The 15,152-nt window shown below is 37.5% G+C and overlaps 1 protein-coding gene across 3 annotated transcripts in view; it reads left to right on the top strand.

Moving 5' to 3' along the window:
• The window catches only part of LOC127798366 (SAC3 family protein A), a 61,265-nt gene that overhangs the window by 10,776 nt on the left and 35,337 nt on the right, over positions 1 to 15,152 (top strand). For 2 of the 3 annotated variants that reach the window (XM_052331890.1, XM_052331889.1), the window contains exons 3-4: positions 7,299 to 8,102; positions 11,901 to 12,350. In XM_052331890.1, coding sequence (XP_052187850.1) covers positions 7,299 to 8,102; positions 11,901 to 12,350 — 1,254 coding nt within the window. The remainder of the gene's footprint in view (positions 1 to 7,298; positions 8,103 to 11,900; positions 12,351 to 15,152) is intronic. The other variant, XM_052331891.1, reaches the window with a different exon arrangement.

The raw sequence follows: 15,152 nt of genomic DNA, 5'->3' as shown, positions 1-15,152 counted from the left end.
AAGGCTGGAATCGGCTGAGGAATGGGGTCAACAACTATCAATTCTTGGGGACAAGAATTGTTTGAAGGGGTGGGGATTGTCACGACCCCAAGGAACCCAAGGATATATTAGTAATACATGTCATGTGTTTTCCTTATTAGTTGCATTTTATGTTGTTGTTAGCATCTTCAATTGTAAGCCTATAAATAGGCTTGAGTAGTTAGAGAAAGGGAGCTTAATGAATGATTTGAATCTCAATTCCCTCTTTCAATACTCTGCCACGGCTATTCTCTCTCTCCCTCAATTCTGTTATGTTTTTCCTTGCCTCTTCTTTGCTCTATCTTCCTCAAACTCTTATCCAAATTCCTTCCTAGACCCTAGCTAAACCCTAGAGTCATGACACTAAACCCCCTAAGAGATATGGTTTTTCAAACTGGGTTTCCTATGCACTTACAAGTGCATCGGAGGTTGTGGGGGAGGAACCTCAAACGTATGAGAAAGCTATAGCCTCTAAGGATTCAAGGAAGTGGATTGAGGCTATGAAATCTGAAATCAATTCATTAAGGAAGAATGAGACATGGACCTTAGTTGAAAGGCCTAAGGGACAAAGAGTAGTGGGCTGTAAATGGCTCTATAAAATAAAGGAAGGAGCTGGGAAGGATTCTAGGCCTAGATATAAAGCTAGGCTAGTTGCTAGAGTATTCACATAGGTTGTAGGAGTAGATTATAATGAGGTCTTTTCCTCGGTGGTTAGGCACACCTCAATTAGAATACTCCTTGCAATGACAACCCATATGGATTTAGTGTTGGAACAAATGGATGTCACAATTGCCTTCTTACATGGAGAATTAGATGAAAAGATTCTCATGGAGTAGCTAAGGGGTTCGAATCTAAAAGAAAAATAGAACAAGTATGCCTTCTTAGGAAATCTCTATATGGACTAAAACAATCCCCACGCCAATGGTATAAAAGATTTGACACTTTTATGATTGAACATGGGTTTGGTAGGAGTTCATATGATTGTTGTGTATACTTTAAACAAGTATCAAACAACATATCCTTGTACCTTCTATTGTATGTTGACAATATGTTGATTGCAAGTCAATCAAGGGAGGAAATCTAGCAGTTAAAGCTGGACTTAAAGTCAACATTTGAAATGAAAGATTTAGGAGAAGCAAGTAAGATATTGGGAATTGAAATTAAGAGGGATAATAAGATAAGAACCCTAAGACTGTCACAAGAAAATTATCTAAGGAAATTAATCCAAAGATTTGGGATGACCGAAGTAAAGGCTGTCAGCACACCGTTTGCCCAACATTTCTATTGGAATAAAAGCACAACTCTCTCTATGACATATGCACTTAGGATCTTAGACTACCAAACCAAGAACCACTCAATATACAAGTCTCACAACCTCACACGATAAGAACAGAATCCGGAAACACACAATACAAAAGATTAAGAACCGAAACAGTAAGCAACCATACACAAGACACCAGATTTTATCCTGGTTCAGTCTTCTAATGAAAACCTACATCCAGACTGTCTTGAGGCGCCATTTCCCACTATCTTGAATGAAGAACAAGAGGATTACATGCACTAAAACTCTCCCACTGCCTTATACCCAGAAATGTATAGAGTTTCCCTACCCAAGATTACAAAGATATCTCCTCTTTACTCTCAAGTATAACTTTGCGCATACTCCTCTCTCTTTCTCGACACAAGACAGAACAATAGAATCGCTCTTAATGCCTCTCTCCCAACCTCTATTTATAAACCATAGAGGCGGTAACCTGAAAATAGACTAAGCCGGTAGTTACAACCAACTAATTGAACTTAACCACTAACTAACCCTTCTAGAAACAAGCCTTCTAGAATAACACAAGTGATACTCAAATGCAACAAACTAATTTACAACAAAAAGCCCTCCCGAGATAATCTAAGAGCTAATGGAATACAAGTGATTACAACAATTTCAAGCTATCGGCAAGTCAATCTCCCATAAATGAGGAAGATAAGGTATAAATGAGAGATGTTCCATACTCTAGTGCAGTAGGAAGTTTGATGTACAACATGGTCTGTACTCGGCCAGATCTTGCACATGCCATGAGTGTGGTTAGCCGGTTTATGGCAAACCCAGGGAAATCTCATTGGAGTGCAGTTAGATGGATGTTCAAATACATAAGAGGATCATTAGGCACTAGTTTGGTTTATGGTGGAGTAGAAAAGGGAATAGAAGCCAAAATTCTAGGATACTCCGATGCAGACTATGCAGTGGATCAGGATAGGAGAAGATCAACTACATGCTATGTCTTCAAGATTTGGGATGCCACATTGAGTTGGAAGGCAAGTTTACAGCATGTTGTAGCCTTATCAACTACTGAGGTAGAATATATTGCCATAGTAGAGAGGCAATAAAGGAGGCTATGTGGTTAAAAGGGCTTCTAGGAGAATTGTTAGGAAGGGAGGTAGATACAACCCTAAAATGTGATAGCCAAAGTGCCATTTATCCAGCTAGAAATCAAGCACACCATGAACACACAAAACATATTGATGTATGATTGCATTTTATTAGGGAAATTCTTGACAGAAGAGAGATGAGGCTGGAAAAGGTGGCAGGAGAAGAAAATGCAGCAGACATGTTCACCAAGGCTGTTCCAGCAACCAAGATGAAACACTGCATGAAGCTACTCAACATAGCTTGAGGAAGTCTAAGCAATTAAGCTTAGAGGGAAGCTGGAAGATGGAAGAAAGGAAGCTGAAGAAGAACCTGGAAGACTGATGACTTAAGGCTAAACTAAGCAAATTGGTGGAGAAATTTTTAGAATTTGCATTAGTTAAGTTGTTAAGTCTCGGTAGAGGGCTTTGTATGTAGTGGGAATAAATTTTGTATGTTTATATTTTATATGTTTGAGATATAACGGAAATAACTTGCTGTAAGTTATTTCTGATAGTCCTTTATTTCCTTCTATTTGCAACTAAGTCCTTGGTTTTTAACCGCCTTTATCCCTTTTATAAATAGAGACGGATAGGTCTCGGGTTTCTACACACCTTGTTTCAGCATTAATTTTTATTGTTTCATCTTGCACGGTCTCTAGAGAAGATTAAGAGAAAGCATTGCTCGGTCCTTGTATTCTCGGGAGGGGAGGCTATTGTTCATAGCCAAGAGTGTGTGTGAGAGGGAGTGCTGTATCCTATTGCTTTTTAGTGGATTCTGTCTCGATCACGGGCAGTCTGGATGTAGGGTATTTTCATGCTTGAACCAGGATAAGTTCTTACCTCATTTACTTTTTATTATTGATCTTTTGATTTACTCTATTGATCTGTTTGTCTATTCCTGTCTCTATCGGGTAAGAGTTGGTTGTGAGGGAGTGAGATTTCTTGTGTGTAATTGATCCAAGACTCAACACTTTTCTACCATCTTGTTGTATTTGTTACTATCAGCTGGACATTCCCAACTAACAGTATATATCCATTTCATGCCATAATTTCACCAAAATATTAAAATATTCAGTCACACTGATCATACCTTGTTTTGTTGTTCTAATGGCTAACCTGAGTTTAAAGCATTGAGAGGAGTTTTCCAAGTCAGAATACATCTCTTGGACTGAATCCCAGATCTCTTTTGCTATCTTGTAGAATAGGTATGTTCTTCCAATTTTCGGCTCTATAGAGTTGATTAACCATGCCATGATAGTAGAATTTTTTGCCTCCCAAATGCCATAGGTGGTTGTCGTAGTTGGTGGAGTGGGGACTAAACTGGTTAGATACCCTACTTTGCCCTTGCCTTTAATCACCAGCATCACCAATTGAAACCACTCTCTAAAATTACTCCCATTTAATTTGTGTTGAGTAATTTGTTGAGGGTGATTATCAATAGGGGTTGTGGAAAAATTTGATGGAGAAGGAGATGGAGGAAGGGTGCTCAGAGAGGTTGTGGCTGAGGCTTTTGTTAGGGTAGGGTTTTGGTGTGTTTTAGCCATGATCGAAACAACTAACATGTTACTGTTGTTTATGATCTAAATAGTAGCTTTGATACCATGAAACAAGCTTAGGAGAACATGAATGCTTGCCTAATTTCTATTGAATGTGTGTGAGAATAAATACAGGTTACATTCTAGTTTTTCTCTTATAAAGTAGGAGAAAATTTAGGTAATCTATCCCCTAAAAACTAGGGTGAGTCATCTCCTAAAACTTAGGAGATATACAACACTTTACAACAAACTTTACAACTTAAAATATAACTCAAAAAAAGTTTAGGATTATCTATCTAATTTAAACTATACTTGTGTGTTGATTCTTCCTTTATCCTCAACCTCTATCACACTCCTTTTTAACTTTGAATCCTTCTTCATTTGGATCTTCTAATCTAGTCCAACAGTCTTAAACAAGCTCATCGAGCTTGGTGCACAAAATTGAGATCAACCTTGCAGAATTGGGGGTTTATAAGGGCTGTTTTTGATGCATCTATGTTCATTAAAAGTACTGCTAAGTATGTGCTACTCATTTTGGTGTATGTTGATGATATCCTTGTCACGGGTTTTGACCTTATAGCTCTTCAAGCTTGCATTTAGGATTTGAACTCTCATTTTGCTCTCAAGACTTTAGGATATGTCAACTATTTTCTAGGGTTTGAAGCCTATAGAGATGCTAGTGGTATATATCTCACTCAATCCAAATATACCTTAGATCTGTTGAAAAAGGCAGCAATGCAAGATTGCAAGCCCTGTGTTACACCTATGAACTTGGGAGTATCATTGATTGATGAGAGTGACTCTTTTGTGATCCATCTCTCTATAGAACCATCATTGGTTTTCTTCAATATTTGACCTACACTCGGTCAAATATAGCTTTCGTGGTGAATAAATTGAGTCAGTTTTTGTTCTCTCCAAAATTGCCACATTGGATAGCTTGCAAAAGATTGCTTGGGTATGTTAAGGGAACCATTGGAATGGGTTTGTTGTTTGCTCCTACTCCTAGAGACTTGTCCCTAACTGTTTACATAGATGTAGACATGCTGGCTACAAAGTCACGAGGCGGTCTACAAGTGGGTTGTGTGTTTTTCTTGGTTAGAATTTGTTGGTTTGGAGCTCAAGAAAACAGTCTGTAGTGGCTAGGTCTGTTGGAGAGGCTGATTATCGCGTAGTGGCACAAGGTGTGACCAAGGTCTTGTGGCTTAAGTCTTTGTTTTATGAGTTGGGATATTCTTGTGCTCATGTTCTAGTTTTGTGGTGTGATAATCTAGTAGCAAAGAGCATAGTTGAGAATCCGGTTTTTCATTCTCGCACCAAGCACATTGAGATTGATGTGCATTTTGTTCAGGAGAAGGTAGAAAATGGAGAGGTTGAAATCAGATATGTTCCTACACTTCGCTAGGTGGTTGATATTTTTACCAAGGGATTGTCGAGGGGCAAGTTCTTGTGCTCGTGCAATAAGCTTGGACTCAAGTTGTCACCTATGCATTCTAATCCTACTGCTGCCTTAGGAAAACCAAGACTCAAGCCTAGTGCTACTGCGCTTCAGATAAGCCAAAGCTCAAGTCTTCTACTTTTGTCGGGTGGTCTGATTTGAGGGGAAATGTAGAAGAGATTAATATTGAGTAGCTTGATGTACATGTTATAGTTTAGATGTAATTAGTTATGCAGTTATAATTGTATTAGTTAAGTTGTTGAGGCTGCTGTTGCAAATCTCAACAGGTTGTTATTAGGGATAGCTGGTTCGTATATATATCTAGCTTCTGTTGAGATTGATTAATTCATTTTCTCTGAATTTGTTCGATGACTTCTTCTTATCGTTTCTTTGTTTCTTTTCTGTTCACACCTTGAAGCTCTTGCTTCACTAGGCATGCCTGGGCTTGCCTGGGACCATTTCAAGCGCCAAAGGTGAGTCTTGAGCCTATGCGTGCACCTAGGCATGCCTTTAATAACACTGGGTAGAGTTGTATAATACTAAAACTTTTATTAGAGAGCTTCTCTAAGTTGGAGGTATCCATGTTTATGACATCAGTTTTAGGAGATAATTGAATTATTACAAAATGGTGTTGTTAGCCCGCTTAGAAAATTTTTATGCTAGGAGAGGGTGGGGATTTGTTGGGATGAAGGATATTGCATAGATAAGAAAGCTTCTTTAAGATGGAGATAACCATGCCTATGAAATCAGTTTTAGGAATGAATTGAATTATTGCGAAATGGAGGAGTTAGTTTGCTCATAAGTTCTTTATTCTAGTAGAGGATGTGGATGTCTTCAGCTGGAGGGGGATCAAGTGATGGAGCTTTTGAGCTTTTCTTTTTATAATCCTTTTGTGGGTAATCTAGGGTCTTCCGTTCTTTGGAAAAGGGTGTGGTTTTTTCATGTCTATAGATCTAACTTTTATTTGAGTTCAATTAGTTTAGGACCATATAATATGTGTCTTGATAAGTAAGGACTAATTTCGTCAAGGAGCCAAAAACAAATTGTAACTTTGATGTATATAGAGAGTAGACAATAATACCCAATGCCTATGTAGGTACAAAGATAAACAAGTCTGACAAATAATCTTCAAATTTAAAAATGGACATATGTACATGCTTTGCATATTGTAATTGTATAAATTTTTTTCATATATTTGAAAAATGATACTTCAAATGTTGATAAATAATATTTAGATAATTTCTTAAGTGTCATATAACTTAAGCACTTTTAAGAAAGTCATATAATAGCAAAGGTAATGCCGAACCCCTAAGTTTATCTTCTCCTAGATTGGAATCTCTTTTGGGTTTTTGGATATATATATATTTGTAGCATTGTGTTTTTTGATATTTAGGGAATTTGTGCTCATATAAAATTATATGGCCATTTGGGATTTGTTAGTACTGATTTATTTACTGTATAGAAACTTAGTAGGTGTTACGCAATGCTGTTGGATGTAACAGGCTTACCTCTAAAAAAAGGAAAACAAATAGAGAAACAGCTTGATATTTTAGATTAGCATAAGCTTTGGTGACTGCCATTTGTTCCCTTTTCTTTTTCTTTTACTTCTTAATATGGAAAATTTACATGTCCATTAGAGGGACACAACAAGCTATAAGTTCCATTTGGGAGAGAACTATATGATCAAGAAGTCTTAAATCTTAGTTGGCCTGTCCTCTTGCTAAGCCTTCGGCTATTACTTGCATCTCTTTTCACTTTTTTCTTTTTCCTGTTTCATGTATGGACTTTCATGTGGCTTTGCTAATTGCTTTCCTTCAACTACTTGACATGTCATCTATGTATCTTTTTAAATGATGTATTATCAAACAACAAAATTAATTACAATCTCCTTCACCTTATATTTGATTCAGAAACATCAGGTTGTCTGCCCAAGCCAAGAGTACATACCTTCTTATTATGCCCCCTCCAAGGAGAATTTGATTAATTCTAATTCTAGCTACCAACAGGATCAGCACACAGAGCCTCCCATAAGGAATGTTCAGGATGGGTGCAGTGGCACACCCCTTGCCTCTACTTCAAGTTCAGGAGCAGTAAATGTACCACAAGAATATAATAGCTATGCAACATACCCAAATACTGATTCGTATGGATACAGCAACACTGGATATGCAGGTTACTATAGCGGCTATCAGCAGCAGCCTAATCAACCATACCCTCAGCCTGTAGGAGCATATCAAAACACAGGTGCTCCTTATCAGCCCCTTTCCTCATTTCAGAATACAGGGTCTTATGCTGGTCCTGCAAGTTATTCAAGCACTTACTACAATCCTGGTGATTATCAGACATCTGGAGGTTATGCAAGTGGTGGTTACACTAATCAGACCAACTTGTGGAATGAAGGAAACTATACAAGTTATGCTTCTCATCAATATCCAAACTACAATTCAGACCCCAATGGTGCTTATAATGCTAGTGCTTCTACTGCACCTTCACTGCAGTATCAGCAACATTATAAGCAATGGGCAGACTATTACAGTCAAACAGAAGTTAGCTGTGCTCCTGGGACAGAAAAGGTTTCAGTTACCAGTACATCTAATCCAGTGAATCCTACTTCTCTTACCGGCGGATATCCAACTTCATTTAGCCAGCCACCTGCGCCTCATGTTCCACCTTGGAGGCCAGATTCTATTTCCTCTGAATTGGCATCAGTGCAGGTTTGGCGCTTCCTCCTCTAGCAGATTTATACAAGTTGCATTCTCATTTTCACATTTTAGGTATTTTCAGTTGACTGTTAAGGAAACACAATTGTGCTTGGACAAGTTCAGAGATCATAGATAGCAAGATCTAGATCTCTACTTTCGCATGGTTTCTCCCACCATTCCTTTTTCCAATTCATCATGTCTATGCTCAAAGACATGTAGCTTCCCTTGAGCTTGCTGAAGAATTCTCAGTTTAACTAAATCTACCTATGCTGAAATTACTAGCCAGAGTTCTATTGTTGAAATTGCTGTTGTTATATCTAGGGTTGCTGGAACTAATTTCTTGGATAGAAATTCTACCACACTTACTCTCACACACTCACGGATTTGATCTAAGGAACAGATTTAATAGAATCAACAGAAAATAAAATAGAAAACAGAATTAAACCAAACAAGAAACACAAACCACACATCCACAAGAACATCAAGATTATCCTGGTTCATGCCATGTGAATGGCACTACATCCAGCCTCTAAGATCCTCTTGAGAGCAGTCTTTATTTCCAGAAAATGATCAGTACAGTAGCGGCCCTTCTCTCCCTTCTATTCCCAAGCACCTCAATTGTTTTCCCCCAAGATTACAAAGCTAACAGCCCTAGCCTTTCTCTCAGAAACAATCAGCACTCGTTACAAACAGAAAAAATGAGAACTCTCTCTCCATTTGTTACCCCTTGCCCTCTATTTATAATAGTGGGTGGATGTCCCAATGAATATTATAGATATTTACAGTTTAACCCCCAAACTATAACTAATTACAATTTAGGTTACAACTTCTATCTAAAATCTTCAAAAGGAACTCTAGCAAACTGACATCATTCACTGCTACTGCCATCATCTTCTTCTTATACCATATACTCGAGACAACCTTTAACAGCTGTAATTCAGAATCCATGCCTAAAGAAAAGTGGTTTTGGGGGTGCCGGCGGATGGTAGCAAAGATAAAAGAATGTGTAGTAGAGGATATTCTTCATAATAAAGCAATGGGTAGTTCTAGAAAAAGTATCTTTGTCTCCCAAAAAGCACTTGCTGGAAATGCAATAGAGAAACATTTTTCTTTGATCATGGAATTTTTGTTCTCAGTTATTAGAGTTCAGATGTGTTGTGTTTGCATGCTGTACAGGTCAGTTTTATAATATCAATTATGTGGTGGAACATGTGACCATATCAGTTATCTTCATTCACTTCCACCTCATGAAACTTTTTCTATATAAAGATGGTGTTGAAATTTTATCTCGTCATTCTCTTGCTAGAGGGTTGCGTTATGGAGGGCATCTGGCATAAATTTTTTGCCTCATTGTTCTTTTGCATGGATTTTTATTATCAATGTGATATATATAGAAGTCAATTGACATTATAAATGTTGTGCCACTGACCTGAACTTTGTCAGGATAAGGTGTAGTTGATGATAACGATGACATTATAGTTCATATAGGTGTTATTTAGGAGTGTCCTGCATGAGCTTTTGGTGGCAAATGCTTGCATATTTACCTTTCATTTGTTCATGTTTTTTGTAAGTAAATATTATCATGTATTATTATCAACTTGTTTTCTAATTGTGAAGTATGTACTTGTCCTGGTTGGGTTGGGGTAATCTTTTACTTTAATTTATCTATCGTGTAGAGGCAATTGTACTTGTTTTGGCTAGTAACGCCTAGAGAGTCCTGTTTTCTTGTGCTGCTGATATCCATCAAAAACTTTTAAGGTGAGATTGTTGGAATATTCTGTGTTTGATTCTGTTGGTTCTTTATTTTTATCCAGTAACAAGCCTCAGCATAAAAAACTGCCACTGCCAGCTTTTCCATTGACACCTTAAGACTCCAAATTTGTATTACAACAAAACACCAATTCCACCCCTTCTTAATTAATTGATAAGCATGTATGGGGATGTGGTATGCTTTTGTTCCAAACTAGTGAATTTTAATGGTCCCAATACAAAACATGGTTATTCTTTTAAATGTTTTCCTTGGAGAAGAAAAATACATATAACTGGTGAAAATTTATGAATATTACAGTTGGCTTGAAAAAATGGAAAAATTTGGTAGTCACATGTCTTAAGAAACGTGTTCTTGTATAGCTAATTTGAAAAAATGATAGGTTGTTATTTCATTGCACGGCTTATTGTTAAAAGGAAAATAGCCTTGACAGTATCTTTAATTCTGTTAACATGTATAATTTACCCCTCTTTTTTACTACATCTTAAACATGCCATGAAGATGCTCCAATTCTACATGCTAGAATGATTTACAATCGAGGACACAACGCATGACCTTTTGCATCAGATGTTACTTGATATTGATTCCATAGACATTCATGCTTTTTTGTTATCTGAAAAGAAATGGTTCATACTTATTCATGTTGCTAACACACAAATATGTGAAAATCTTATTATTATAAATGTAGTTGCATTTATCATATACATTCTGAGTTTACAAAATGTTCTCGGGAGAATGAAATCTGTACTTATAGTTTTGGGTTAGTATTATTGGGGACCAAACCTGAACCACAATTATTAAATTTGGAAGCATTAGCCAGTCAATGTTTCACTGCAACCTTATATTCCTCACCTCTAGCAACATGGAATGCATGTGTGATTCATTGTGCGGTCTACCTTCATGATGACCATCAAGAAAACTGCAATTGATTTGAACAAGGACCAGACATATAATTCTTAGGTAAGTATAAAGAGGTAGACATTACTGTAATTGGCGACTTTGGAGTCAAACTTGTAATAAATGCGTTCTTTAATTTCAAATTCATCCTGGTGTCTCCTAGTGGCTTACGTGTATTGCCATGTGTCTGCACAAATCTTGTGATGGCTTAGCTCTCCCATTGGTATTAATCTCAGTTATGGAAAAGTTGAGTCTACAATCCATAGATTGTGTCAGAATGTAATTGAACACAGTTTGGTTGTCTCTATACACCTCTGTGAGTTTCCACTTAAGCAAAATGTCATCCTCAAGTCAGCAAAGAGACCACTATAGCTTTCTGAAACACAAAAAGACCATGAGCAATGCCAAAAAATATTGACTGGGATTTTCATTTATAATGCTGTAGTCAATCCAGTACCTGCACCCATCCCAAAATCCTTTGCTCTCAAGCATATCCAATAAAAAGTCCCAATGCAGATGATCATATGCTTTCTCTATATAAAACATTTTTTTTCAACCTCTATATCTTCATTTGCTATCAAAACTACATTATGAGACTTCAGAAACAACCGCATTCTTATTTTTCAAAATCAAAACAGCGTTAGCTGTGGTCTTATATGTGGTAAAATCTAATTTTTGAAACTCCTTTTAACTCAATCGCCACTCTTTTCCTCAGTACTAAAGGAGTGGGTGAGGCATTTTAAGCATTCTCTAATACTTCTACCATGTAGAAGCACTGTAGCCATAACTTCATGTCTGACCAGGCACTGGAAAATGATGATTGGAGTAATGCATTTATTACTTGGTCTTTAATTATGATATATTGGAATTTGTCTTACATTAACTTGGAAAAATGATCAGACTAATGCATTTATTAGAAAAAGGATCAAAATGTCTTGGATGTACAGTACTGTCTCAAATCAGTTGTTCTAATGGAAGGCACTACTTTTTTTTGCTTGATAATGGAAGACACTATTTGCTTTGCTCATATTTATTATTGGTCTTGTTGGATGGTACAAGTTTTGTCATCAGATATTGCAGTGATATGCCTTTTATTTTGTCAGTTACTGGGTACATCCAGTAAGCTTTTACAATTTCCTTGCCAGGCTGGTGCAGTAATCACTGGTGGCCATGACAGTTACTGGACAAGTATAGCTCCTGGTTTCCAAAATCACAATGCTAGCGCTCAGCAACCTCAGTTTCAAAAACCTTTGGATTTGAATCCTACTTATCAAAGCTTTCAGGATCAGCAGATGACTGTAGGTCCTCAAGGACCTAACATGCAATATCCTGCTACGCATCAGGTAACCCAGAGTTATCAATCGTCCTTGCAAACTGTTCCAAAAACCGTTCCACCTTTAGATTCGCGCAGGGTTAGCAAAGTGCAGATTCCAACAAATCCTAGAATTGCTTCCAATTTGGCATTGGGAATAACGAAAACCAATAAGGATAGCTCTGCTACAAGTGCAGCAGCAAAACCTGCCTATGTTGCTGTTACTATGCCGACTATAAATGACAAAATTTTATCTCATGATGGAGCTGAATCTATACTTAAGGTAAAACACTGGATTTTTATGACATTGATAATGTGTAACGTATACTTTGTGGTAGTTGGAAACATTGTTTTATTGAGAATTGAAAAGCAGATTTAGAAATTGGCTAATGCATTGAAAAAGAAATTCTGCACGATAAGCCTAAAGCACTGTTAATCACTTTAGAGCTATTTCTGAAGTGGTTTTATTATCAAATTGATTTTTATTTTGTCCTTTCTCCATGCATGACACATAATTGGTTTTGTTTTTTTTTGAATTTTACGTAAAGTACTCAATGTTTTATTATTGTGGCATGATAGGTAGAATTTACCATAATGTAATTGCTTTTGGATCTAGTTATTGTAGGATGAATGGGCTGTGTGTGTTTAGGTTTAGGATGAAGTTGTAAGACTGGAGAAGGCTGAGATATAGAAGGAAAATCACAGAGTGATATCTGAGAATTCTGTGGCTGTTGAGAAGAAACAATAGGCTTAGTTAGCTTTATTTTTCAGTTGTGTTTGTTTTGTGAGAAACTGATTGCTGCAACTTGCAGCAAGTTTGTTACTGCCAGCTGTCAAGGATAGTTTGTTAGAGCTTTTGTCCACAAAGCTGGTTGTAATCTTTTGGTGCTTCGTTTTTGTCAACTGAAAAATCAATAGTCTTTTAATCTTATTCAATCAAGAAGCACACGAGTACAATAAATAACAATCATCTTCCTGCTAATTTTAGGAAGATTCTAACTGCTATACAAGAACCTATTTTAGAAACTTTAAATAAAGAAACAAAAGGCTATATACAGATTTACATTCCTACTTTAGATGATCCTATCCTAGGCACAAAATCAACTAAGAATAGAAAGATATAAGAGACTAATTGATTGACTAAAAGAACAGCCAATCATAATCCTTAGATATCGGCTGAATTAGGAAGCTTCCATTCCTTGCTGCTGCCTTGCATTAAATACTTGCTAACACTCCCCCTCAAGATTGGAATGGATATCATCCATCCTAATCTTGCTAGAAAGTCTTCGAAATACCATTGGAGGTAATCCCTTTGTAAGAACATCCGCTACTTGATCACCAGAGGAGACATAAGGAGTGCAAATCAAACCATTGTCCAATTTTTCTTTGATAAAATGTCTGTCCACTTCAATATGCTTGGTTCTGTCGTGTTGAACTGGGTTGTGGGCTATATTGATCGCAGATTTGTTATCACAATAGAGTTTCATAGGACCTTGCCATTGAATTTTTAAGTCCTCCAAAATAATTTTTAGCCATAACAGCTCACAAATACCCAAAGCCATAGATCGGAATTCTGCCTCAGCGCTAGATCTGGTTACAACATTCTGTTTTTTACTCCTCCATGTCACAATATTTCCTCTTAGGAAAGTGCAATAACCTGAAGTTGATCTCCTATCCACCATTGAACCTGCATAGTCTGCATCAGTATAAGCTTCAAGAGTCAAATCATCACCTTTTTTAAACAGAATTCCCTTGCCAGGCGCTCCTTTAAGATATTGAAGTATCCTATAGACTGCTTTCAAATGAGGTTCTCTCGGACTGTGCATAAATTGACTGACTACTCCAACCGCATAGGCGATGTCCGACCTAGTGTGAGCTAAGTAGATGAGTTTCCCAACCAGCCTTTGATAAGACCCTATATCCACTGCATTTTCTCCTAGAGCTTCTCCTAACTTGTGATTTGGATCAATTGGGGTGTCCACAGCTTTGCATCCCAGCATCCCTGTTTCATTTAATAAGTCGATGATATATTTTTGCTGAGAAATAAAGATACATTTTTTCGAATGAGCCACTTCTATACCCAAGAAATACTTTAGTCTCCCTAGGTCTTTAATTTCAAACTCTCGAATTAGGCATTTTCGTAGCCGTTGCATTTCGGTTTCATCACTCCCTGTAACCACAATATCATCAACATAAACAATAAGTATAGTGACTTCCCCTGAAACCGAATGCTTCACAAATAGAGTATGATCTCCCTAGGGGGCTTTGCTTGAACCCTTGAGCAACCATTGCTTTTGTAAAATGACCAAACCATGCACGTGGTGATTGTTTTAAGCCATATAGGGCTTTATTCAACTTACACACCTTTTTTTCCTGATTAGGAAGCTCATATCCCGGAGGAATGTCCATGTACACTTCCTCTTTAAGGTTCCCATGTAAAAAGACATTTTTGACATCATATTGGTGTAATTTCCAGCCAAGGTTAATTGCTAAGGATAGAAGGACCCGAACTGTATTTAATTTCGCAACAGGAGCAAATGTGTCTAAATAATCAATACCATATACCTGAGTATACCCTTTGGCCACTAATCTGGCCTTATAGCGGTCTAGGGAGCCATCAGCTTTGTACTTGACAGTATAAATCCACCGGCAGCCTACAGGGTGCTTTCCTTCAGGTAGATCAACAATTTTCCAGGTCTGGTTTTTCTGTAGGGCTGCCATCTATGCTTCCATGGCTTCTCTCCATTGCTTATGTCCTATTGCTTTAGAAAACGTCTTTGGAACAAAGGTAGTATGCAGGGTAGTGAGAAAAGCTTTGTGAGGAGAGGATAATTTTGAATAGGACAGAAACAAATGTAATGGATGTTTGGTGCAGGCTCTAGTTCCCTTGCGAAGAGCAATAGGCCAATCCAAATCATTAGGGAGATCGGCAGATTCAAGGGTCACAAGATTGGGACTTTCAGGGCTGTTGTTAACAGCAGTTGGAGGTTCCGTGAGGATGTTACCTGAGGTTGAGTTGATAGAATCAGTAGCTCGGTCATCTGCAAGAGTAGGCTTTGTGGAGGAGGATGCTAGATCTGGTATA

Source organism: Diospyros lotus, chromosome 3 (genome assembly GCF_014633365.1).
Source record: "Diospyros lotus cultivar Yz01 chromosome 3, ASM1463336v1, whole genome shotgun sequence".
NCBI lineage: Eukaryota > Viridiplantae > Streptophyta > Magnoliopsida > Ericales > Ebenaceae > Diospyros > Diospyros lotus.
Note: the sequence above shows the minus strand (reverse complement) of the source record. Positions and strands in the feature narration are given on the sequence as shown.